Below are 22,433 nucleotides of genomic sequence, written 5' to 3' on the forward strand. Positions count from 1 at the left end.
TCGTCCCACGTAGTCCTTCCACCCGGCCGACCGGTCTCCAGGGAGCCCGACGTCACTGCTCTGCGCCGGAAGACTGCGTCTTCGCGTCCTCTTCCCTCAACACCGATCTCTTCCCTGGCAACCTGAGACCCCGGGATATGAGCCGGAAGAGACATCGTCTGGTCCCGGACTCCTTTGGGCTGAAGAGGCGGCGGGAACAGGGGCAGGCTGAGGCGGACCCCCTCAGGGGCGAGTCAGGTAGGCGTGGCAACCCTGTGCCGAGGCGGAAGGGCCCTGCTGGGAGCCGCCTTGCCCGCCGGCTCGCTTGACGGGAGCGCCGCGCCCCCCGCCCCCCTTCCCGTCACGGTGACCGGGTCTCTCCGCCTAGGGTCCGCGCGCGCGGCCGTCGCCGAGCTGGTGCAGCTGTTCCCGCGCGGCCTGTTCGAGGACGCGCTGCCGCCCATCGCGCTGAGGAGCCAGGTGTACAGCCTCGTGCCCGACCGGACGGCGGCCGACCGGCAGCTGGTGAGGGGCGTCGGAGCGACGGACGGAAGCCGCTTCCCTGCCTCGAGCGCGCTCCCGAGGGCCCCCATCACTCAGACACCCGGGCGGTCAGCCAGCCGCTCTGCGGTTCTGCAGGCGTCAGGTCTCCCCAGGCCGGGCACTACGGGGCCTAGGAAAATGCCACAGACCCTGTTAAAAGACCCGCCGGCAGTAGAGAGCATGCCACATCGTGGAAGTGGAAGAACTAATCTCTTGGGGAAACTGAGTCACCGGGCATAGTTGGAGCTTTACAGCGCTGGGAATGCAGGCAGACGTCAGATTGCCGCAGACCTGGTGCATCAGTGTTGTTTCTGCCTTACACCGAAGGCGAGGAGCTAGGAGAGAATGTTGACCAGCAGAAGGAACGGGTGTTGTGTGGATTGGGGGGAGTGAGATGAGGCAGGGAGATGGGCTCGGAAGACAATGCGGCAGAGAACTGGTGAAGTTCTAAATTAGGGAAGTGTAGTAGGGAGGGCGAGGATGGGTGGAGGTGAGGGATGTGGACAGTGGGAAGAGGAGTCAGGGATAACTCAGGTTTTCTCGATGACAGACATGAGTGGTGAGTGAACAGAGTAGGAGGACGCTGAGTTGTTGGGGCAGATGACATGTTTGATTTTGTACGAGTTGGAGGTGCATGGGGAACATCCAAAGGCAAGTGTGTTGGATATGAGGGACTGGAGGGAATTCTGGGCCAGTGCTGTAGAATTGAAGTCATTGAGATGTGAGCAGTGGTTCAGTCTGTGGATGTGGGTGAGATTGGGTAGGAAGAGTGAGTAGAGGGGTAACTTTTAACCTTTTTATAAACTTTAAAAGATAATGAAAGCTATGGCTCTTTCTCTCTAGAAAAATGCATATATGCCCCATACATACAAGGTATATGTGCGGTTTTTCACAGATCCTCTGGAGTCCAAGGTTAAGGACCTCAAGTGTAGAGTGAAAGGGCCAAATCTATAAAGCTGAGAGATAACCGCATTTAAGGCAGTGTTTCTCAAAGTACATCCTGAGTTTTACCTGTATCAGAATCACCTACTATTAAAAAAAAAAAAAAAATTAACTGGGCTGCTTATTCAAAAATACAAGTTCTTGGGACTCACCTAAGGCTAACCGATTAAAATCTCTTGAGGTAGGACCTGGGAACCTACATTTTTGAATTACTGTCCCATGTGATTCTTAGTGATGTAAGGGGAAAGCAGAGGAAGAGGAGTCTGTGGAAGAGGCTGAGAAGGAATTGCTAGAGGTAGGAGGAACCCAGGAATAGGCCTATTGAGAAAGCAAATAGATTTTTCAAGGAGGTGGAGTAGTTGGCAGTGTTAGAACCTGTGGTTTAAGGCAATGGTTGGTAAAGAGATCAAGTAAAATAATATCCAAAGTCTGTCCATTGGTTTAGCAGGCGGAAAATTAATGGCAACCTGTCAGGAGGAAAAGAGGAAAGAAAAGGAAGATGGAGACTAGCTCCAGTTTCATGAGGAAGTGAGTTAGATGGAACCACTCCTTATAGAGTATTTGTTCTTTTTAGTTTACTGATGTTAGCCTAAATTTTAAAAAAAGCTTTAAAAATTGCACAAAGGAAAATATAAACACACACACACACACACACACACTTTACAGAATGTTTATAAAGCAGATACCCATTTAACTACCACCCAGGGCAGACTACAGAACACAGCCAGTATCCACATACATCACTCTCCAGTCAACATGACTTTTGTCCCTGGGAGGTAACTGTGATCCTGACTGATGTGATAATTGTTCCTTGGATTTTCTATATACCACCTATGTGTTTACCTGTAAACAACATAGCTCAGTTTTATTCATTTTGGATCTTGATCTAAACAAAATCCTATTGTATGTATGTATTTATATCTTATTAGATGAATACTTTTGAGATTCTTCTCAGTTTCACATAGCTACAGTAAATTTCATAGATTTCTATTTTATAAATATGTCCTGTTTTTTCTGTTCTAGGGAAAAAGTTTTATGTTTATAGGAATTTGTTAATTTATCATCTGAATTTTCAAATTTATTGGTGTAAAGTTCATTTTATTGTCTATTGGATGTGTAGTGATTACCCTTTTCTCATTCTTTTTATTGACTATCTGTGCTTTTTCTAGTTCCTTCCCCCATTTTCTTGATCAGTCTCACCCGTGGCTTATCAGTTTTAATCTTTCAATGAATTAATGTTTAGCTTTGTTACTCTCTCATATGCATTCTATTTTATGAATGTGTCCCCTCTACTGTTGGTTTATTTTACTTTTTTTCCCCCCATTAGTTTCATCGTCTCCTCCTTTCTAGTATATGCTTGTCAGGTTGTAGTTTATCTTAAGTACATGCAGATGTATATAGTTTGGGCACATATTTTAGTTATTATTCAGCTTAAAATATGTTTTAACTTCTTTTGTGATTTTTTTCTTTGACCAAGAGTTAATTATAAATGTATGTCTTAATTTGAAGCATTTTCATATTACCTCGTTGTTACTGATTTCTGACACAAATGGTATTGTGGCCAGAGAACATACACAGTATGATTTCAGTCATTTGAGTTTTATTGAGACTTGCCTTGTGCTATGTGGTCAGTTTTGCTAAATATTCTATGTATATTTGAAGAGAATATGTTTTCTTTAATTATCAATTTCTTAGTAACTGAAGGTATTAATGAAAGTTATTTCTGTACTGATTATTTTGTCTGTTTATGAGTTTATGAAAGGTAGATTAATATACTTATGCGATTATGGGTTTGCTATTGTCTCTTCAAATATTTTCCCTACTTTCCCACCTTCCCTCACCCCACATCTAGACTGTTAATTCCTTGAAGACAGGGCCTATGTCTTAATCACTATTTTATTTTAGTGTCTGGCATATGATTGGTCTTAGAAAATATATATTGATTGTTTGATAGGCAACGGATGAGGTGGGTGGATGGGAAGGTGGGTAACTGATTTGAAAAGACTATTTAATAATCTACCTGATTCTCTCCCCACACTTTGTCCTTTGCTTAGAGAAAAACTCCCCAGTATTGGCAATAAAATCTCCCCACCCAAAAGTGCCCAGAGTATAGCAGCGTATCTTACCCTGATACCCTTCTTTTTACTCCTATCTCTCTGGAGACAGAAGGAGCTTCAAGAGCAGGGGGAGATCAGAATCATCCAGCTAGGCTTTGACTTGGACGCTCATGGAATTATCTTCACTGAGGACTACAGGACCAGAGTGCGTGTAACTGTTTTGTGTGTGTGTGTGTGTGTGTGTGTGTGTGTGTGTGTGTGAGAGAGAGAGAGAGAGAGAGAGGGAGAGGGAGAGAGAGAGAGAGAGATGGGTGTGGGGGGTAGGCAGGGAAATTGGAGAGTGGAAATAAAAAGAAAAAGAGACAATTCTACTCCACATCTCACAGAGAGGGCACAGGGTTCTGGTAATATGAAGGAGAGGAAAAGGAGGAAAAGTATGAGAAGTAGAAAGACACAAGCGAGGGGCGCCTGGGTGGCGCAGTCGGTTAAGCGTCCGACTTCAGCCAGGTCACGATCTCGCGGTCCGTGAGTTCGAGCCCCGCATCAGGCTCTGGGCTGATGGCTCGGAGCCTGGAGCCTGTTTCCGATTCTGTGTCTCCCTCTCTCTCTGCCCCTCCCCCATTCATGCTCTGTCTCTCTCTCTGTCCCAAAAATAAAAATAAAAAACGTTGAAAAAAAAAAAATTTTTTTTTTAAATAAATAAAAAAAAAAAAAAAAAAAAAAAAAGAAAGACACGAGCGAAAGAGAAAACAGGAAGAGTAATGTCCTGGAGGTGGAGGTCCGTGGCCGAGGGTGGAGCCACACCACATCTCCCATCTCTGGTTCCAGGTCCTCAAGGCCTGTGATGGCCGACCATATGCTGGGGCAGTGCAGAAGTTTCTGGCTTCAGTGCTTCCAGCCTGTGGGGATCTTAGCTTCCAGCAGGACCAAATGACACAGACCTTCGGCTTCAGGGACCCAGAGATCACGTGAGACTTGGGGCATCAACAGAATCAGGCATCTGACATTTCTCTGCCTCCCTCTGATCCCATCCTTTTCCTTCTGGTGCACCTACCAAAAAAAGGAGTCTTATTTTTAGTATAATGCCCTAAATTTGTACTCCCCCAAGAGAGGAGGCCTATCCTACTGGGGCCTTGAACTAAAATTCAGGCAATCTGGGTGGCTAATCCAATGAATTTAGAGGCCTGGCAGGCACCATAAATGCCTATTGTGGATCTTGCTGAAACTAAGAGAATGAAGAAATGGTAGGAGCTTAGATGCCCCTAAAGCTTTCACATTAAAAAACAATGACCGGGCAAGGGTGAAGTAAAAATACCATTTCAGGGGGCCTTATCTGGCTCAGGCTCCCTATTTTGCAACCCATGGTACATGTGAAAGCATTTTATAAACCTTTTAGTAAGATGGAGCCGTGTTGAGGCATGTGTAGGCAGGGGCAGGAGCACAGAAGAAAGGCCCTCATTTCTCCCCAGGGGTTGGACTGAGAGTGTGTCAGGGCATGTGGTCAAGGAGGGCTTCTGCGAGGAGAAGCTGCTTTAGTGAACAAGTAATACAGGAGAAGAAAGTCGGGGGGCAATCCAGGTAAGGGGAGTGGAGGCAAGGGCACGGGGCACTGAACAGCAGGGTGTGGGCAGAGGAGCACTCCAGAGTGGGCTTTTGTTACCTAGTCCCCTTGCAGGGTTGCCCACGTTTTTGTGGAGACTTAGTGTCCAAACATCAGTGGGCAGGGAGATGGTTTTCATAGCTGAGGCCTCCTCCTGGCTTCCCACCCTTCTTAGGCAGCTGGTGAATGCTGGAGTCCTCACTGTCCGAGATGCTGGGAGTTGGTGGCTAGCTGTGCCTGGAGCTGGGAGATTCATCAAATATTTTGTTAAAGGTATTCCATTCGCAGCTCAAGCCCTCAGTCCCTCAAGAACAGCTTTCAGTGGCTCCTCAGGGCCCAAGCCTTACTCACCTTTCCCCTCTCCTCTGCCACTTCTCCAGGGCGCCAGGCTGTCCTCGGCATGGTCCGGAAGGCCAAGTACAGGGAGCTACTCCTATCAGAGCTCTTGGGCCGGCGGGCGCCTGCAGCGGTGCGACTTGGCCTCACCTACCACGTGCATGATCTCATTGGGGCCCAGCTGGTAGACTGGTGAGTCTACCCCCAGCTTCTGGTAGATGACAGAGCAATGGCCCAAGGTCGGATTCCCTTCTGGGACTAGCCCAGACCAAGTTCTGAGTTTTCCCCAGACTGTTGGCCTGAGTATCTTGTTCCAGCCCTGTCTTTTCTTTTACAGTGTCTCCACCACTTCTGGAACTCTCCTCCGCCTGCCAGAGACATGAGGATTCTGCTCATCATTGCATACCTCCCTGGAGTGGGATGAGAGGGATCCAGGAGTACTGTCCAGTGGTGCCTGAGACAGGGTCACCTTGGGAGCCAGGATGGGTGTTCAGTTTGCATCTGCACAAAGGGTCAGATGTGACTGCTGCTATTTACCTGGGCTCTGACCCAGTGGTGGGGTTTGGGCAATGGTTCTCTGCCCTTCTGTGGAAGTGGAGCCAGAAACCATGCCAAGGCCATGGCTGTTGCCTTTTATGCAGCAAAGTATTGCTGTTACTCTCTTGGGATAGGAAAATGGAATTTCTGGGGAGGCTGATAAGGGAGGGCAGAGTTCTCTTTTCTTACATGTTGGGTTAACATTGCAAATAAAGTACTTCTCTGCCTGTGCTATTTCTTGGATGTCTTTTGTTTAATGTGATGTATATTTGGGCGCCTTGTTTGGGGGTAGAGTTCAAGCCAAATTTGGGCCTGAGCTTTGCCTCATTGTTCAGAGAAATAAGTACATTAAGGTCGGTTCTCCCTGTAGGATGGTGAAGGTATGCCCGATCTCCTAAACCACAGAATTTCTGTTATGGCCTACACAAAGCAAAGGCCTGGTGTCATTCAGGTTTTGTGGGGGTTGTGGTATGAGAGAAGTGTCTTGTGCCCCCTCGTGCTGAGCCACATTGGTCTCTACTCTGCCCATGCCTACTGGACCATTTCTATATATACCTGTACGCAGATACATGCAGTAGGGGGGCTTCCCAGGGCTCTGGGGTGAGAGGGGTTAACAGGGAAGGACAATATGTAACTCCAAGCCAGGATTTCCTCAGATTCTCTCAGAGACCCAGGTGCCCAGGGTGTGTGCCCTACCCCCTCCAAATACTGGGCCTAGGGCCAGTTGCATTTCTTGCCTGTCACATGGTTTCCCAGCTTAGTTTGGCCAGGGGAGGAGCAAGGTCCAGAGTCAAATCTGCTCCAAGCTCTGGGCTGACTAGAAAGGAGCAGGCAGACAGACGGGTCTCATCTCTCTTGGATCTTCCAGCCATGAGGCTCCTCTGGGGGCTGATCTGGATGTCCAACTTCTTCGCCTTGTCTCTGCAGAAGCCCAGGTCCTGGAGGAAGGACACTGTAGTGCTTGAGCGGGACAGGGCTGGTGATGGGAGAGCAGGCGTGGGGGACCTAATTGTGGAGTGAGGGGTGGAGGGGCCCGAGTGTCACTGAATGCTGACCCCTTCCTGTTCTCCCTAGGTTGCTCCTGTTTTCTCCTTCTGTGGTTCACCTGGGGGTTCCTCTATCAGTGGGGCTACAGCTCCAGGATGCTCCCCGGGGACAGGTCGTGACAGGATCAGTGTTCCTGAGAAACCCATCCGGCTTGAAAGCACTCTGCTCCCCACAGGTGGACTTCACCCTCAGCTCAGAAAAAGACTTTGTGCTCCTTAGCCTCCAGGTAACTGGACTCCACTCCCTTCTACTGCTTCTTAGCACTTCCCACCCTGTCACCCTGTTCCCTTCTGTCTTCTTCTTTTTTTAACATTTACTTATTTATTTTTGAGAGAGAGAGAGAGAGAGAGAGAGAGAGAGAGAGAGCACAAGTGGGGGAGGAGCAGAGAGAGAGAGGGAGACACAGAATCCAAAGCAGGCTCCTGGTTCTGAGCTGTAAGCACAGAGCCCGACTTGGGGCTCAAGCCCACGAACCTCAAGATCATGACCTGAGCCGAAGTCTGAGGCTTAACCCACTGAGCCACCCAGATGTCCCCACCTCTGTCTTATAAGTGCTTTTGCCTTCTCACTAGCCTCCCTCCCCTCCTCTTCTTCCCCCATCTCCACACTGTTGCCTTTCCTGTTTCTATCTCAGACTCTGGCTTTTTCCTTCTGCTCTGTCTGTGATCTGCGCCCTCTCCGTCTCCTGACAGGTCTCCCTGAAAGATGCAGAAAGCTGTGGCCTCCACCTCCTCCTTGGTGGCCCTGAGGTCCAGCTAGTGGCCAAGTCACCGTGGCTGAAGAATTATCTGTCCAGAAATACAGACATTCAGGGTGTCAACCTGCGTTTCTCCTCTCGCCGAGGGCATCTCTTTCTGCAGACTGACCAGCCCGTTTATAACCCTGGCCAGCGGGGTGAGTCTGAGCCCCAGGGCCTCTACCTTTGTCACCCAGTCTGCTCAAGACATGTTTGACACCCTGTAAGTGAGATAGCCTGATCATGCCGCACAGGAAGGCTGCTTAGCAAATATTTGTTGTCCTTCCCCTCAATCCCTGGAAGCAATGGGGGCCGGACCCACCCTTTGCGAATGGATTCCTGCTCACCTCTTGCCTTCCTCTCCTAGTTCGGTACCGAGTCTTTGCTCTCGATCAGAACATGCGCCCATCCACTGACACTCTTACGGTTACAGTAGAGGTGAGACCCTGACCTCTGACCTTCTGTTCAGCAGGGCTGCTAATCTGACCTCCCTCTCATAACCACTTCTCCCATTGCAGAACTCTCATGGCCTCCTTGTGCGGAAGAAGGAAGTGTACACTCCCTCCTCCCTCTTCCAGGATGACTTTGTGATTCCCGATATCTCAGAGTGAGCTCCCCTGACCTGGAGATGGCCCCTCCCATTCCTATTTTCCTTGGCTGTCCCCCTCCAGTGCCCAGTCAGACCTCGAGTTCTCCCCCACATCCCCCAGTTCGGGTTCCCCCCACCCCCTGCCAGTCAGTCCTCCTTCCGGGAGCCAGGCCTCTGGCTGTCTGTGTGCCTCTTGCACAAGTGGGCTGAGTCCCTCTCCCACTTGTAGGCCAGGGACATGGAAGATCTCAGCCCGGTTCTCAGACGGCCGAGAATCTAACAGCAGCACCCAGTTTGAGGTGAAGAAGTATGGTAAGAGCTGGAGACACGAGGGATAGGCAGCTCCTTTCCTAAAGGAGATATGGATAGAAGGAGAGGTGGTGGGGGCAGGGCAGGAGCAGGGAGGTATGGGTACCACAGCCCTGAGGGGAGGGACGTCTTTGAAGGGTCCTTTCGCTAGACTCTGACCTGCCACCCCTTCACCCCGGGTCAGTCCTTCCCAACTTTGAGGTGAAGATTGTTCCCGGAAAGCCCTACATCCTGACAACGCCTGGCTTTCTTGATGAAATCCAATTAGACGTCCAGGCCAGGTAACTCTCCCATCCCCCACGTGGGGCACCCAGGGCTTGCCACTCAGTATGAAGGAACTGTGAAGCCCTGCCTCCCCCTTGCCTCAGCGTGCCCCCCTCCCCACCACGGACATTGCCCTTATTTCCTAGACCTAACTTCTTGATCTCTCTGTGGTGGCAGGTACATCTATGGGAAGCCAGTGCAAGGGGTGGCATATGTGCGCTTCGGGCTCCTGGGTGAGGATGGTGATAAGACTTTCCTTCGGGGGCTGGAGAGTCAGACCAAGGTAGGAAGGAGGGTGGGGGTGTGGGGAAGGTGAGGAGGGTGTGGGGGAGGTGAAGTGGGAGACAAATCGCACCCATACCCTGTTTTCTTCTTTGCCCCAGCTGGTAGATGGCCAGTGCCATATTTCCCTCTCAAAGGCTGAGGTTCAGGGTGCCCTTGAGAAGCTTAAGGTTGATGTTGCTGACCTCCCGGGGCTGCGCCTCTATGTTGCAGCTGCCATCATTGAGTCTCCAGGTGAGAGGTTTCCCTGATTATGATCCCAGACCCTTGCCTCTGACCTCTGAGCTGATCCTCTGTTCTCCAGCATCGACACCATCCTCTGTTCCTCTTACCCTTGTCTTATACCCGAAGCCAGGGAAGATCCAGGAGACTGTCTCTCCCCAGCTGTGTTTCTGGGTGGTTTTGGGAGAAGATGTCTTTTCCCCCCCTCTTTTTTCACTCATCCTTCCATCCTTCCTTCCTTCCATCCCTCCCTCCCTCCCTCCCTCCAGCCAGCCAGCAGACATATAGTAACACTATCTGTGTGCTGGGTCCTGTGTTGGCTTCTGCAAACAGAGATGAATATAAGGTGACCTGTGCCCTAAGGGGTTCACCGTCTGGTGGGCAGGAAACACTTGAGCTGTGTTCCCCCTTGCTCTCCTGTTTCTCTCTCCTTGGCTATGGCTTTCTGTCTTCCACCTCTGTCTTGCAGGGGGAGAGATGGAGGAAGCAGAGCTCACATCTTGGCGTTTTGTGTCATCTCCCTTCTCCTTGGATCTTAGCAAGACTAAGCGACACCTCGTGCCTGGGGCCCCCTTTCTGCTGCAGGTTTCATCTGGAAGGGGAGGATGAGTCAGGGGAGGGGATGTTGCCAGGAGGGCACAGGGCCTCACTGGCCACTCTCCTTTGCCTGTCCCACCCACCTAGGCCCTGGTCCTAGACATGTCTGGCTCCCCAGCTTCTGGTGTTCCTGTCAAAGTTTCTGCCACGTTGTCTTCTGGATCTGCTTCTAGAATCCAGGACTTTGAACGAAACACAGATGGGAGCGGCCAAGTCATTATTCCCATTGCTACCTCTCCGACCATCTCAGAAGTGCAGCTCTTGGTAGGACTCCCACTCGTGAGACAGGGTAGCAGAAGGAAATAAAGGCTGGCTGGCTGGCTGGCTTTCTAAGAATCCATGTCCCAGGCTGGGGGAAGGAGCTGGGTACCGGGTCCTTGCCACTGACCCTATGCCTGCCCTGCTCTTCTTTCCAGGTGTCTGCAGGCTCCCCTCATCCAGCCATAGGCAGGTTTGCTGTGAGAGCCCCACGCTCAGGCTCCCCATTCCTGTCCATTGTGCGGCCAGATCCTCGACCCCCTCGTGTCGGGGACACTCTCAACCTGAATCTGCAAGCTGTGGGCATCAGTGGGGACAGCTTCTCTCATTACTACTACATGGTGTGCATAAGCTGGGTTGTCGAGAGGGGGGCGTGCAGGGAGGATCTTAGGCAGGAAAGAACCCTTGGGGTTGGAGGGAATGGTTTCAGGATTGGGGATGTGCAGTGAAGAGGAAACAATTCTTGACCCAGATCCTATCCCGGGGCCGGATCGTGTCTGTGAATCGAGAGCCCAGAGGGGAACTGACCTCAGTCTCTGTGTTTGTGGACCATCACTTGGTACCCTCCTTCTACCTTGTGGCCTTCTACTATCATGGGGGCATCCCAGTGGCCAACTCCCTTCGAGTGGACGTCCAGGTCGGGGCCTGTGAGGGCAAGGTAACTGGCATTGGGAGAAGTGGTATGTCTGTGTGTTAGGGGGTTAAGAGAGAAAGAAGAGGGAATGAAGAAGCTCTCCCCACTCTGACTGCCCCCTACCTCCTGCCTCTGCCAGCTGGAGCTGAATGTGGACAGCAGCAAGACGTATCATCCTGGGGAGCCTGTAAAGCTCCAGTTGCAAACAGATTCTCCAGCCCTGGTGGCACTGGGAGCTGTGGACATGGCTTTGTATGCTGTGGGTGGGAGGTCCCACAAACCCCTCAACATGGGCAAGGTTTGTCAAGACCCTCTGTTCTCTCCAGCCTTCCCTCCTCTCTGTGGCTCATTCTCCTGCTGTCCTGAGCCCTGAGCCCTGGGCCCAGCTCCTAGATCTCACTCAAGCTCCCCACGGACTACCCCCAGTCTTCCCTCAAGCCCAGCCCCTTGTGGTCTCTATTTCCCTACTCTCCGTATGTCTTTCACGGTTGCTCGTACCCTGCATTCTCACCTGAAGCCGAGCACCAATCTGGCCCCTCAACTTGTGTGCAACATCCCAGCTTTTTTTTGCCAGGTCTTCGAAGTTATGAACAGCTATGACCTTGGCTGTGGTCCTGGAGGTGGGGACAATGCCCGTCAGGTGTTTGAGGCAGCTGGTCTGGCCTTTTCTGATGGAGACGTATTGACTTCAGTCAGAAAGAGTGAGAACAGAGGAGGAAGGGGGAGTTGGGTGGTAGGGAAATCAGGAAGGAGGAGGGGTCTGAGGGTGTAAAATGGGAAGAGGATTGGCAGGATGGGCTGGGCCAGTGAAAGGGGGCAGGGAGAGGAGGTGAGAGGCCATACACCCTACTCTTGGCTGCACTTCTGCTTTCTACCAGGTATGAGCTGTCCCAAGGAGAAGAAAACCCGGAAAAAGAGAAACGTGAACTTCCAAAAGGCGATTCATGAGAAGCGTGAGTTGTGGGTGCCTATGTAGCTCTCCACTTGGGCCCAAGGGTCAGGGTGAGGGCGTTCTGCCTCTTGGCTGCTCAGCCTGTATATGGTATTTGGGGCCAGAGACCTGAGTTCTGGGGTTGAATGTGGATGGAGGCCCTCTCCACTGGCCTCGTTTGAGTTCCTGATCTCTCAGGGTGAGTCCTTGTGTATCTGGAGGTCAGGGTGGGGAATGGGATGTATCTCCTTTTGGTTCCCCCACGTTTACCCTCACCTGGCCCTGCAGTGGGCGAGTATGCTTCCCAGGAAGCCAGGCGCTGCTGCCAGGATGGGCTGATACGGTTGCCCATGATACGCTCCTGTGAGCAGCGGGCGGCTCGTGTGCGGCAGCCAGGCTGCCAGGAGCCCTTCCTGTCCTGCTGCCAGTTTGCGGAGAGCCTGCGCAAGAAGTCCCAGTCCAGGAGCCAGGGGGGCCTTGCCCGAGGTGAGGCTCTGGGTGGGGCTGGGGGACAGGAAGGAGCACCTGGAAGGGCAGAATGGTCCCCTCCTCATTCCCCTCCACTGTGGTTCCCTAGCCCTAGAGGCCCTGCAGGAGGAGGACCTGATCGATGAAGATGACATTGCTGTGCGTAGCTTCTTCCCGGAGAACTGGCTCTGGAGAGTGGAAACAGTGGACCGCTTCTACCAGTGAGGGGGTGCAGTGGGCCTGGCCTTATCTCTGCGCTGTGTTTGCAGCCAGCCTAGGGTGTGACAGGGCTTCTCTCCTTTCCCACCACAGATTGTCACAGGTGCTTCCTGACTCTCTGACCACATGGGAGATCCATGGTGTGAGCTTGTCTGCAAGCACAGGTGAGATTGCCCTGCCTGGACCTCAGGCCTCCTGCTTCTGTCTCCCTCCAGCCTAGGCTCCCCACTTAGCCCTTTGCTCTTAGTATAGGACTAGGGGCAGAATGCTGGAGAAGTCTGTGTTGGCATGCACTGGGGCTGGGAGGCTAGAATGTGGCGGCAGGTGGGGGGCAGATCTGGGTCATCCCCTGCCCCTCCCGCCTGGGACCCTGTGGCCATGGTGCCCTCTGCCTCTGGTCTCTGCCCCCTCTTCCATCCCTCCCTGCCTTGTCCTTCAGGCCTGTGTGTGGCTACACCGGCCCAGCTCCGAGTGTTCCGTGAATTCCACCTGCACCTCCGCCTGCCCCTCTCTGTCCGCCGCTTTGAGCAGCTTGAGCTGCGACCTGTCCTCTACAACTACCTGGATAAAAATCTGACCGTGAGGCCTTGCAGGAGCCTGAGCACACAGGGGAGTGGGTGGGAGCTGGGGCAGGTGAAGGGTGAGGAGCCTAACTGGGCTGAGGCTCTGGCCATCCCTGTCTTCCTGCACCCAGGTGAGCGTCCATGTGACCCCAGTGGAGGGGCTGTGCCTGGCTGGAGGGGGAGGGCTGGCCCAGAGTGTACTGGTACCTGCGAGCTCTGCCCGGCCTGTTGGCTTCTCTGTGGTGCCCATGGCAGCTGCTGCTGTGTCCCTGAAGGTGGTGGCTCGAGGGTCCTTGGAGTTCCCTGTGGGGGATGCAGTGTCTAAGGTTCTACAAATTCAGGTGAGTGGAACACCTGAATCCAGGTCCCCAGGCTCCCAGATTTATACCCCCACACCCCTGCGCCCTCTCTGCTGGCCAGGCCAGAGACCCAACACCCAAACCCAATGCCTTGGTCTGTTTACATCTTCTACGATTCTGATTCAACTCTGTCCCTGAAGTTCAAACTCTAAGTTCTGGGGAGTATGCCCTGGGGAGGGCAGGCTGTGGTACTATGTGACCTCTCACAGCTCTGTTTTCCCTGAGACAGAAGGAAGGGGCCATCCACACAGAGGAGATGGTCTATGAACTCAATCCCCTGGGTGAGCAGCCCCCTGCCTCCAGCCATTAGTGTCTTAATGGGGTTGTAGGTGGTGGGGGCGGGGTGGGGGGCGGTATGGGCAGCAAAACAGACTGCCAACTTCCCCCATCTCCACAGACCACCGAGGCCGGACCTTGGAGATTCCTGGCAACTCTGATCCCAATATCATTCCTGATGGAGATTTCAGCAGCTTTGTCAGGGTTACAGGTGGGAGCTGTCCTCCAGTCTCTTCCCAGGAGCACCCTCAGATTCATGTGAAACCCACAGACCCCTGTTTGATCCCATGATCCCAATGGGTTCCCAGACCTGCTCTCTGATCCTTAACCCTCCACCACCCCTATAGCCTCAGATCCATTGGACACTTTGGGCTCTAAAGGGGCCTTGTCGCCAGGAGGCCTTGCCTCCCTCCTGAGAGTTCCCACCGGCTGCGGGGAACAAACCATGATCCTCTTGGCTCCAACACTGGCCGCTTCCCGCTACCTGGACAAGACAGAGCAGTGGAGCACACTGCCCCCCGAGACCAAGGACCACGCTGTGGATCTGATCCAGAAAGGTTCTGGGGACAGGGGCAAGCAGGCATGGGGCTGAGAGAGGCAGTTAAAGGAAGAGGGGCAACCCAAGTGGCTAGAGGGGAGAAGAAGGGAGGCACCTGGTGGGAATGGGGAGTGTGGCCTCGGGCACATACAGTGGGAGAGTGAGTGTCGCCTCAGCAGCTGCCTCTCCTCTCCAAGGCTACATGCGGATCCAGCAGTTTCGGAAGACAGATGGTTCCTATGGGGCTTGGATACAACGGGACAGCAGCACCTGGTGAGGCTGGGAGAGTGTTTCTGGGTCTCAGAGAGGGGCTGGGGCTGGTGGGGGCAGAGCCAGGTACCCTGGGAGGGTGAATAACCAGGTGTCTGAGGGAATGGGGATGTGTCCCCTACAGGGACCAGTCACTATTCCCCACTATCCCTTCCTCCCCTCTAGGCTCACGGCTTTTGTGCTGAAGGTACTGAGTTTGGCTCAGGAGCAGGTGGGCGGCTCACCTGAAAAGCTGCAGGAGACGGCCAGGTGGCTGCTGTCCCAGCAGCAGGCTGACGGTTCATTCCAGGACCCCCACCCGGTCATACACAGGGCCATGCAGGTTCGGGGCTGGGAGTTTGGACAGAGGAGCCTAGGTGGGAGGACTCTCCTTGCCCCTCCCTGCTCCTAGTTGACATCTCCTTTTCTACCCCCTTCAACTAGGGGGGCTTGGTGGGAGATGATGAGACTGTAGCACTCACGGCCTTTGTGGTCATCGCCCTTCAGCATGGGCTGGCCGTCTTCCAGGACGGCAACGCAGAGCAGCTGAAGCAGAAAGTGGTAAGAGCACCTAGGGGTCTGCCCTTTCCTGTTCCCCAGCTCTCTCCCTTTCTCTTCAGGAACCCAGGTGTCCAGCTCTGTGACCTGCCTTCCCACTTTCTCCTAGCAAACCTCCATCTCAAAAGCAAATACTTTCTTGGGAGAGAGAGCAAGCGCTGGGATCCTGGGGGCCCACGCAGCTGCCATCACTGCCTATGCCCTGACTCTCACCAAGGCTCCCGAGGACTTGCGGCGTGTTGCCCACAACAATCTCATGGCCATGGCCCAGAAGACTGGAGGTGAGTCAGGTTTTGGCAATGAACCAGGGACCCCTGAGTGTGCCCAAAGGGAGAAATTGAATGAACACCTCAAGAGGGAATGAAAGCATAAGCAAGTTATTTGGGGTAGAATCCGGAGAGCCCGACACAGAGAGCGTCACAGGGCCAGGCAACAAGGACCTGGCCCCCATTCACCTGTGGATCTCCCTTCACTTCCAGATAATGTGTACTGGGGCTCGGTCACTGGTTCTCAGAGCAATGTCGTCCCACCCACTCTGGCTCCTCGCAGCCCGGCAGACCCCCTGCCCCAGGCCCCAGCCCTGTGGATTGAAACCACAGCCTACAGCCTGCTCCACCTGCTGCTACAGGAGGGCAAGTCAGAGACGGCCGACCATGCTGCAGCCTGGCTTACTCACCAGGGCAGCTTCCAAGGGGGATTCCGCAGCACCCAGGTAGGGGCTGCCCTGGGGCTCTGGGGTAGATGGCCCTGAGACCAAGTGCCTGAGTCCTGGCTCACCTCCCCAGGACACGGTGATGGCCTTGGATGCTCTGTCTGCATACTGGATTGCTTCCCACACCATGGAAGAGAGGGGGCTCAATGTGACTCTCAGCTCCATAGGCCGCAATGGGTTCAAGTCCCATGAGCTGCAGCTGAACAACCACCAAGTTCAGGGCCTAGAGGAGGAGCTGGAGGTGAGCCACTCCCTCACCTGGCTTGCCATGACACCTGGGCCTACTGCGGCCAGGCCAGAAGCCATCCCCAGCCCACCTCCCCCCTTGTGGAATCCCCATGGCCTCTCTTGCTGATATCCTCGTGGTAAGACTTGCAGTGTGACCTGGAGAAAGTCACATAACCTCCGAGCTTCATTTTTCCCATATCAAAATTAATAAATACAGAGGGTACCAAACAGCGTTTTTAGGAGGCTGAGGTGAGACAGTGTACGTGAAGGTGTGTGAGAGTGTGAGGTGGAAGAGAAGAGGTGGTTTTCAGGGAGGAAGTAAATTGGAGCAACGTTGTGCCCTCTTGTGCCTTTCTGACATCCTTTCCCTTTTCTGTTCCTGCAAGTTTTCCTTGGGCAGCAAGATTAATGTGAAGATAGGAGGAAACAGCAAAGGGACCTTGAAGGTGAGAGCCAGCAGCACTGGATGCCTAGGGCCCAACAGGGAGGGGCTGTGGTCTTGAGTGGGAGGCCTGAGGGCAGAGCTCATGGTTGAGGAAGGAGGGAGACACCACAGGGTTGGTGGCCCCCCTGCTCTTTCCTGGGCATTTTCCCTCACTCTGGTCTCTACCTTCTCCAGGCACCTGCTATTTCCTTTTACCCTTTAGTGCTGACGGTGCACACACGCAGCACCTCAACCCAGGCTGCTCCCCTGAGTCACAGGCCCATGTGTCCCACAACACCTCAGACATGGCACGTCCCAAACCCCTTCTTCCTCCTGTGTCCCCTCATCTGGCTGACAGAGCCCCTTCCCCACAAGAGCCCAGCTGCCACTCTGGAGGCCATCTTAAGTGTCCCCATCCCAGCACTTCCTTATGGTCCCAGTAATTCCTCCTCTGCTCCCCTGCCACCCTGGGCTCTTGTCACTTGTTTCCTGGACTCTGCTAAGATGGTTTGGAAACTTCTCCATACCCCCATATCTTACCCCTCTGATCCATTGTCCACACTGCCATGAGATCAACCTCCTGACAACACTAGTCAGATTAGCCCTGGAGAAAAGTCAGACTCTTCCACATACACGATCGAACCCCTGCCCACCTCCCCAGCCAGACAAAACCACTCATCTACATAGTTCTCCTCGCTTTCAGTGTTCTTACGCCGCTTTTTCCCCAAGTGACACATTCATTCTTCTCCTTCAAGCTTTGGCCAGAAGCCTTTCCTGAGCTTTCCATCCCAGCCTCCTCTGTGCACCGTGTAGAGTGCTTGCCCCTGAGTGCCGGTCCCTGCTCCCCATGACCCACCAGCTAACCCAATTCCTGGGCCTCCCATGTTTATGGACTGGTCAGGAGGGGTGAGAGGGACTGAAGGCCTGGAATCCCTCAGCCCAGGAGATGCCCCAGCTGTGGCTCTGGAGAAAGGCCTGGGCCCCAAATGTCCTCTGTTCCCACTCCTTGTTGAGCCAGATCCTTCGTACCTACAATGTCCTGGACATGAAGAACACAACCTGTGAGGATCTTCATATTGAAGTTACAGTCATGGGCCATGTCGAATACACAAGTGAGTGTTGGGGTTGGAGGCTGTGGGGCCCCCAGGGGGCTGGTGACAGGGGCCAAGCCACAATGCCATCCCTGTGCAGTGGAAGCAAATGAGGACTATGAGGACTATGTGTATGAGGAGCTTCCAGCTAAGGATGATCCAGACACCGGTTCCCAGACTGTGACACCCCTGCAGCTGTTTGAGAGACGGCGGAGCCGCCGCCGGCGGGAGGCACCCAAGGTGGCTGATGAACAGGAGTCCAGAGTGCAGTACACCGTGTGCATCTGGTGGGTGCTGGGGGCTGCACCCAACATGGGGGAACTGCTGGGCTGGGAGACGGAAGCAGGACCGAGGCTGGGGCTGGGCATCTGCAACCCAGTGCAAGTGGGACCTGGACATGTCTCTGCAGGCGGAAAGACAAGGTGGGGCTCCCGGGCATGGCCATTGCTGATATCACCCTGCTGAGTGGATTCAATGCCCTGCGTGCTGACCTGGAGAAGGTGTGGTCACCTGCCCAGAGGGACCCCTTGTGCCCTCTGGAGCCCTGCTCCATCCCTGAAGCCATTCCAGCTGCTGAGCCCTGTCTTGTACAGGGCCCAGGGCCACCTCCCTGTGACCATCTCTCCTTCTCCACAGCTGACCTCCCTCTCTGACCAATACGTGAGTCATTTCGAGACTGAGGGGCCCCACGTCCTGCTGTACTTTGACTCGGTGAGCAGGGAGAGGTGACGCAGGGAAGAGACCACACTAGATTTACTGAGCATATGTTACGAAGTTTCCCAGGAGACAGCTGTATGAGCAGCCAGTGCTCTTAGAGAGAACTTGGGATGTGAGCAGGGAGACAGGATAAAAGTGTGCCAGAGCAGAGTCAGGGGCAGGCCCGGGAGTCTGCGTTGCCTGTAGGCGATGGGGCTGAGCCCCTAATGCGGCGTGGGGGCCAGTGCCAGTCAGCAGGAAAGGACTTGAGAGTCAGCCTCTCATAAAGCTGAATTGGTTCAACTTGAGGGCTGCCTTTGTTTTTTGTTGTTGACCTTCCTAGTTTTTTCTGGTTTTGTTTTTGTTTTTTAAAGTTTGTTTATTTATTTTAATTTTTTTAAACCTTTATTTATTTTTGAGAGAGAGACAGAGTGCAAGCAGGGGAGGAACAGAGAGAGAGAGAGGGAGACACAGAATCCAAAGCAGGCTCCAGGCTCCAAGCTGTCATCACAGAGACCGATGCGGGGCTCAAACTCATGAACTGCGAGATCATGACCTGAACCAAAGTTGGATGCTTAACTGACTGAGCCACCCTCGCGCCCCTAAAGTTTATTTATTTTTGAGGGAGACAGAGAGAGACAGAGAGAGAGAGAATGCACATGTGCACACGAGAGCCAGGGAGGGGCAGAGAGAAAGGAGAGGATCCCAAGCAGGCTCCGCACTGTCATCTCCAAGCCCTATGTGGGGCTTGAACTCATGAACTGCGAGACCATGACCTGAGCTAAAATCGGTTAAGCAACCGACTGAGCTACCCTGGCACCCCTGGGGTTTGTTTTTGATATTAAAATGTATTTTCTTTTATAAAGTGATGATGGTCTTGGATGAGTTTTTGTCTTTTCATGCCATTATTTGGCTAAAACAAAGAATTATTAACCCTTTGAGTGCCCTCAAGTGTTTTTTGAACATCAACTGTAATCTCTTGGGGAAAATATGAAAAAGCTGTGTCAATACTGTAACACCATTAGCCAGGTGTGTGTGGGTCAGGGAAGACAGACCTTGTTAGCCTGGGAAGCCAGACAGAGGAGTTTGGTTGAACACCATCGAAGATGAGGAGCCAGGAAGATTTCTAGGCAAGGAGTTGACCTAGGCAGCCCAGCACAAGAGGGAAAGGGGCAGGGTAGGGGCTGAACTGGACCAGTGTGTGCGTGAGGAGAGGAGTCTGGGTCTAAGCTGTGAGCTGCAGCTTCATGGAGCATGGGAGAGTGACAGCAGCTGCCGTTAGGGTGACAGATAAAGGAGGGCCCAGTTGCATCGGTGAGGAAGCAAGGCTGTCAGGAGGGTGGGTAGGCTTCGGGGGCAGGCAGAGTGAATTTGGAGAACTTATAGGTCCCACAAAAATCCTAATGCAAGAATGAGGCTGAATGTTTAGCGTGGGAATCATCAGCCCGGAAGGGTTTGGTGAAAGTCAGGGAGTAGCTGAGACCTCCTCAGGGAAGTACAGGGGACAGGGGGAGCCAGGGCTAGGGAATGCGCCTCTGGGAAGGAAGAAGGGGGATGGTCAGGAATGGCGAGGTCAGAACCAGGGATGACCTTAAAAACCTTAAAAACTAACCTTAAGCTTGGAGAGTTTCGTGCAGAATATGTCCATTATGTGGGACTCTGCCAAGGGGCCAGGGGCACTGGAGACTGGAATGAGGTCACTGTTTGGCAGTGAGGTCAGCAGAGACCTTGGGGAGCAGTTCTTAGAGTTCTGGCAGCCGGAAGGTAATAGAATGTGATGGACACTGGAGATAAGACCAACGAGTACCAGAGACAGGTCAAGGATATGCAGCACAGTGGCCTTCAGGGTTCAGGGTGTGCGCTCCTGACCGCTCCTCCCCACTGTGCCAGGTCCCCACCTCCCGGGAGTGCGTGGGCTTTGGAGCTGTTCAGGAGGTGGCCGTGGGGCTAGTACAGCCGGCTAGTGCAACCCTGTATGATTACTACAACCCCGGTGAGGACTTGGGGGACACTTGGGAGGTTTGGAGTAGGTGTCCCCATATGGGACATTGGGACCTGGGGCAATGCAGGGTGGCAGGGGTGTCCTGTGGCTCCTTAGGACTGGGGAGGCAGTGAGGGGGACCTACATTCTAACTGCGCTCTCTCTTCTCCAGAGCACAAATGTTCTATCTTCTATGGGGCACCCACTAAGAGCAAACTCTTGTCCACATTGTGCTCTGCTGACGTCTGCCAGTGTGCTGAGGGTGAGAGCCAGGGCCTGGGGCAGGGGGTGGGAAGACAGAGAGGCTGGGGCCTACACTGTCTCATCTGGGCCCCCTGACACCAGGGAAGTGTCCTCGACAGCGTCGTGCCCTGGAGCGGGGCCTGCAGGAAGAGGCCGGGTACAGAATGAAGTTTGCCTGCTACTACCCCCGAGTGCAGTACGGTCAGTCTTCCCTCGCACCCAAGGCCTCTCTGCCTGGGCCTGCTCCTCTCAGCCTCAGGTGGGACAAACCTGTGCTCCCGTCTCTTGAACTCCCTTGTAGGCTTCCAGGTTAAGGTCCTCCGAGAAGATGGCAGAGCTGCCTTTCGCCTCTTCGAGACCAGAATCAGCCAAGTCCTGCACTTCAGTATGAAGGGAACAGTTGGGCGGGTGGGGCTGGGGGGATCTAGGGAGCTGAGGTCAGGGTTTGCGGCCTGGCTGCTTGGAATAGCTCAAGTTCAGAGTCTGAGCTCAAAGCCCCTCAGCATCTTAGAAGCTCTGGGCTTGTCCATAAATAGGAAAGCAGTTGTATCTCCCCATTAGTCACAGTGAGGGCAAAATGAGCGGGTCCGTGCATAGCCCCTGGCCCCTGCTTGTCCTGTACCTTCTCTTTTCCTCTGACAACCCTCATGCACATTATCCTCTCAGCCAAGGACACTAAGGCCGCTGCTGGTCAGACCCGAAACTTCCTGGTTCGAGCCTCCTGCCGCCTTCGCTTGGAACCTGGGAAAGAATATTTGATCCTGGGTCTGGACGGGGCTACCTATGACCTCAAGGGAGAGTGAGTTCTCCGGGCCCCTCTGTCTCTTGCTCTCCTCACACCTCATGAGGGAACAGATCCCCAGCACCCAGACCCTGCCCCCACAGAAGCCAGGCGCTTCATGCTCTCCTCTCCCACTAGCTTATCCTCCCCACCCCTGCTGACCATCCCTTTGCCCCTACAGCCCCCAGTACCTGCTGGACTCGAATAGCTGGGTTGAGGAGATGCCCTCTGAACGCCTGTGCCGGAGCACCCGCCATCGGGAAGCCTGCGCCCAGCTCAATGACTTCCTTGAGGTGTATGGCTCTCAGGGGTGCCAGGTGTAAGGGCTGCCCTCCCATCTCCCCCAGGAGGAGCCCGAGCCAGGGAAAGGTGATGCCTGGATTGTTGCTGTGCCCGGACCCCTGGACGTGGTCCCTGGGAAGGACCAGGGACTCAATAAAGGTCTTTGGCGGCAAAGTGTCAATGTGTGTCTCTAGGACTGACTGCAGTGCCCCCCTCCAGGGGGGCCCAGGCCAGGATTTGCATGGTCTTAGGCTGTCAGAGCCTGGATGACCCTTGGGGTATCCAGCTCTCCCTGAACACTCCCAGATGACACCCTGCGAGCTCAATCCATCATAGGACCACCCCAAGTAGACTTGTGACCCATCAGCCTGCACAGGATCCAGCACCACACCGAGGCCTCTCTTCTGCTGTGCCTGTGGGGTGCTCCACTGTCCCGCTATAGCCAGTCACTGTGGCCTCACGCAGGGCTTGTGCTCAGCTTAACACCTCAGCTCTTCTGCCTTATGAATGGCTGTCTGGCCACATGTTTCCCGCTCTGCCCTTGTGCAGTTGGGAGTTCTGGGGTTTCCCGCTTTTGGCTGAGATCTGGTCTCTTGAAAGCCTGTTGATGTTTGGTCTTGTTACCAGTGGCATTAGGTAACTTTCCCAGTGTTATGCATGTCAGTACACTAAGGAGACTGCTCTTTTACTGGATGAACCCTTCTCACCTGCCTGCCTAGCTGCCCCCTGTGTGGAGGCACCCCTTGGGTCTTCAGGGCCGACCTAGAAATCCTTCTAGAGAAATCCGCCGAGATCAGTTTTGATGGAAGCTGAGTCTGTTCAGCAGCCTGTCATTCAATCATCCAATAGCAATTTGTGGGCCTCTCACTCCCTGCCATACCTTCCTTGTGCCAGGTCCCCAT

At 53.6% G+C, this 22,433-nt stretch overlaps 2 protein-coding genes across 3 annotated transcripts; both read left to right on the forward strand.

The window, feature by feature from the left end:
- The first annotated feature begins 26 nt into the window (after window positions 1-26).
- Window positions 27-6,228, forward strand: STK19 (serine/threonine kinase 19). 2 transcript variants are annotated; one of them, XM_058733419.1, is made up of 7 exons: window positions 68-237; window positions 368-504; window positions 3,631-3,726; window positions 4,350-4,489; window positions 5,297-5,394; window positions 5,502-5,649; window positions 5,795-6,228. In XM_058733419.1, the coding sequence occupies exons 1-7, from the start codon at window positions 138-140 to the stop codon at window positions 5,838-5,840; spliced, it is 765 nt and encodes a 254-aa protein (XP_058589402.1). In that variant the 5' UTR covers window positions 68-137; the 3' UTR covers window positions 5,841-6,228. The 2 variants fall into 2 exon arrangements, with proteins under 2 accessions (XP_058589401.1, XP_058589402.1); XM_058733418.1 differs by lacking the exon at window positions 3,631-3,726 and having other exon boundaries at window positions 27-237.
- A 567-nt stretch (window positions 6,229-6,795) lies between these two features.
- Window positions 6,796-21,712, forward strand: LOC131513963 (complement C4-A-like). Its single transcript, XM_058733402.1, has 41 exons — window positions 6,796-6,929; window positions 7,069-7,267; window positions 7,734-7,935; window positions 8,145-8,215; window positions 8,296-8,384; window positions 8,596-8,678; window positions 8,860-8,956; window positions 9,117-9,222; window positions 9,323-9,455; window positions 9,913-10,028; window positions 10,128-10,304; window positions 10,457-10,639; window positions 10,771-10,956; window positions 11,072-11,230; window positions 11,507-11,633; window positions 11,811-11,885; window positions 12,152-12,349; window positions 12,441-12,552; window positions 12,644-12,714; window positions 12,990-13,129; window positions 13,245-13,454; window positions 13,702-13,753; window positions 13,870-13,959; window positions 14,096-14,305; window positions 14,484-14,559; window positions 14,722-14,878; window positions 14,980-15,096; window positions 15,203-15,374; window positions 15,573-15,805; window positions 15,879-16,046; window positions 16,420-16,479; window positions 17,476-17,569; window positions 17,649-17,835; window positions 17,958-18,048; window positions 18,185-18,259; window positions 20,135-20,237; window positions 20,398-20,487; window positions 20,571-20,669; window positions 20,770-20,853; window positions 21,135-21,267; window positions 21,431-21,712. Exons 1-41 carry the CDS (start codon window positions 6,865-6,867, stop codon window positions 21,570-21,572), a joined length of 5,232 nt encoding a protein of 1,743 aa, XP_058589385.1. The 5' UTR covers window positions 6,796-6,864; the 3' UTR covers window positions 21,573-21,712.
- Window positions 21,713-22,433: the final 721 nt, after the last annotated feature.

The sequence above is a fragment of the Neofelis nebulosa genome, chromosome 6, assembly GCF_028018385.1.
Source record: "Neofelis nebulosa isolate mNeoNeb1 chromosome 6, mNeoNeb1.pri, whole genome shotgun sequence".
Classification (NCBI taxonomy): domain Eukaryota; kingdom Metazoa; phylum Chordata; class Mammalia; order Carnivora; family Felidae; genus Neofelis; species Neofelis nebulosa.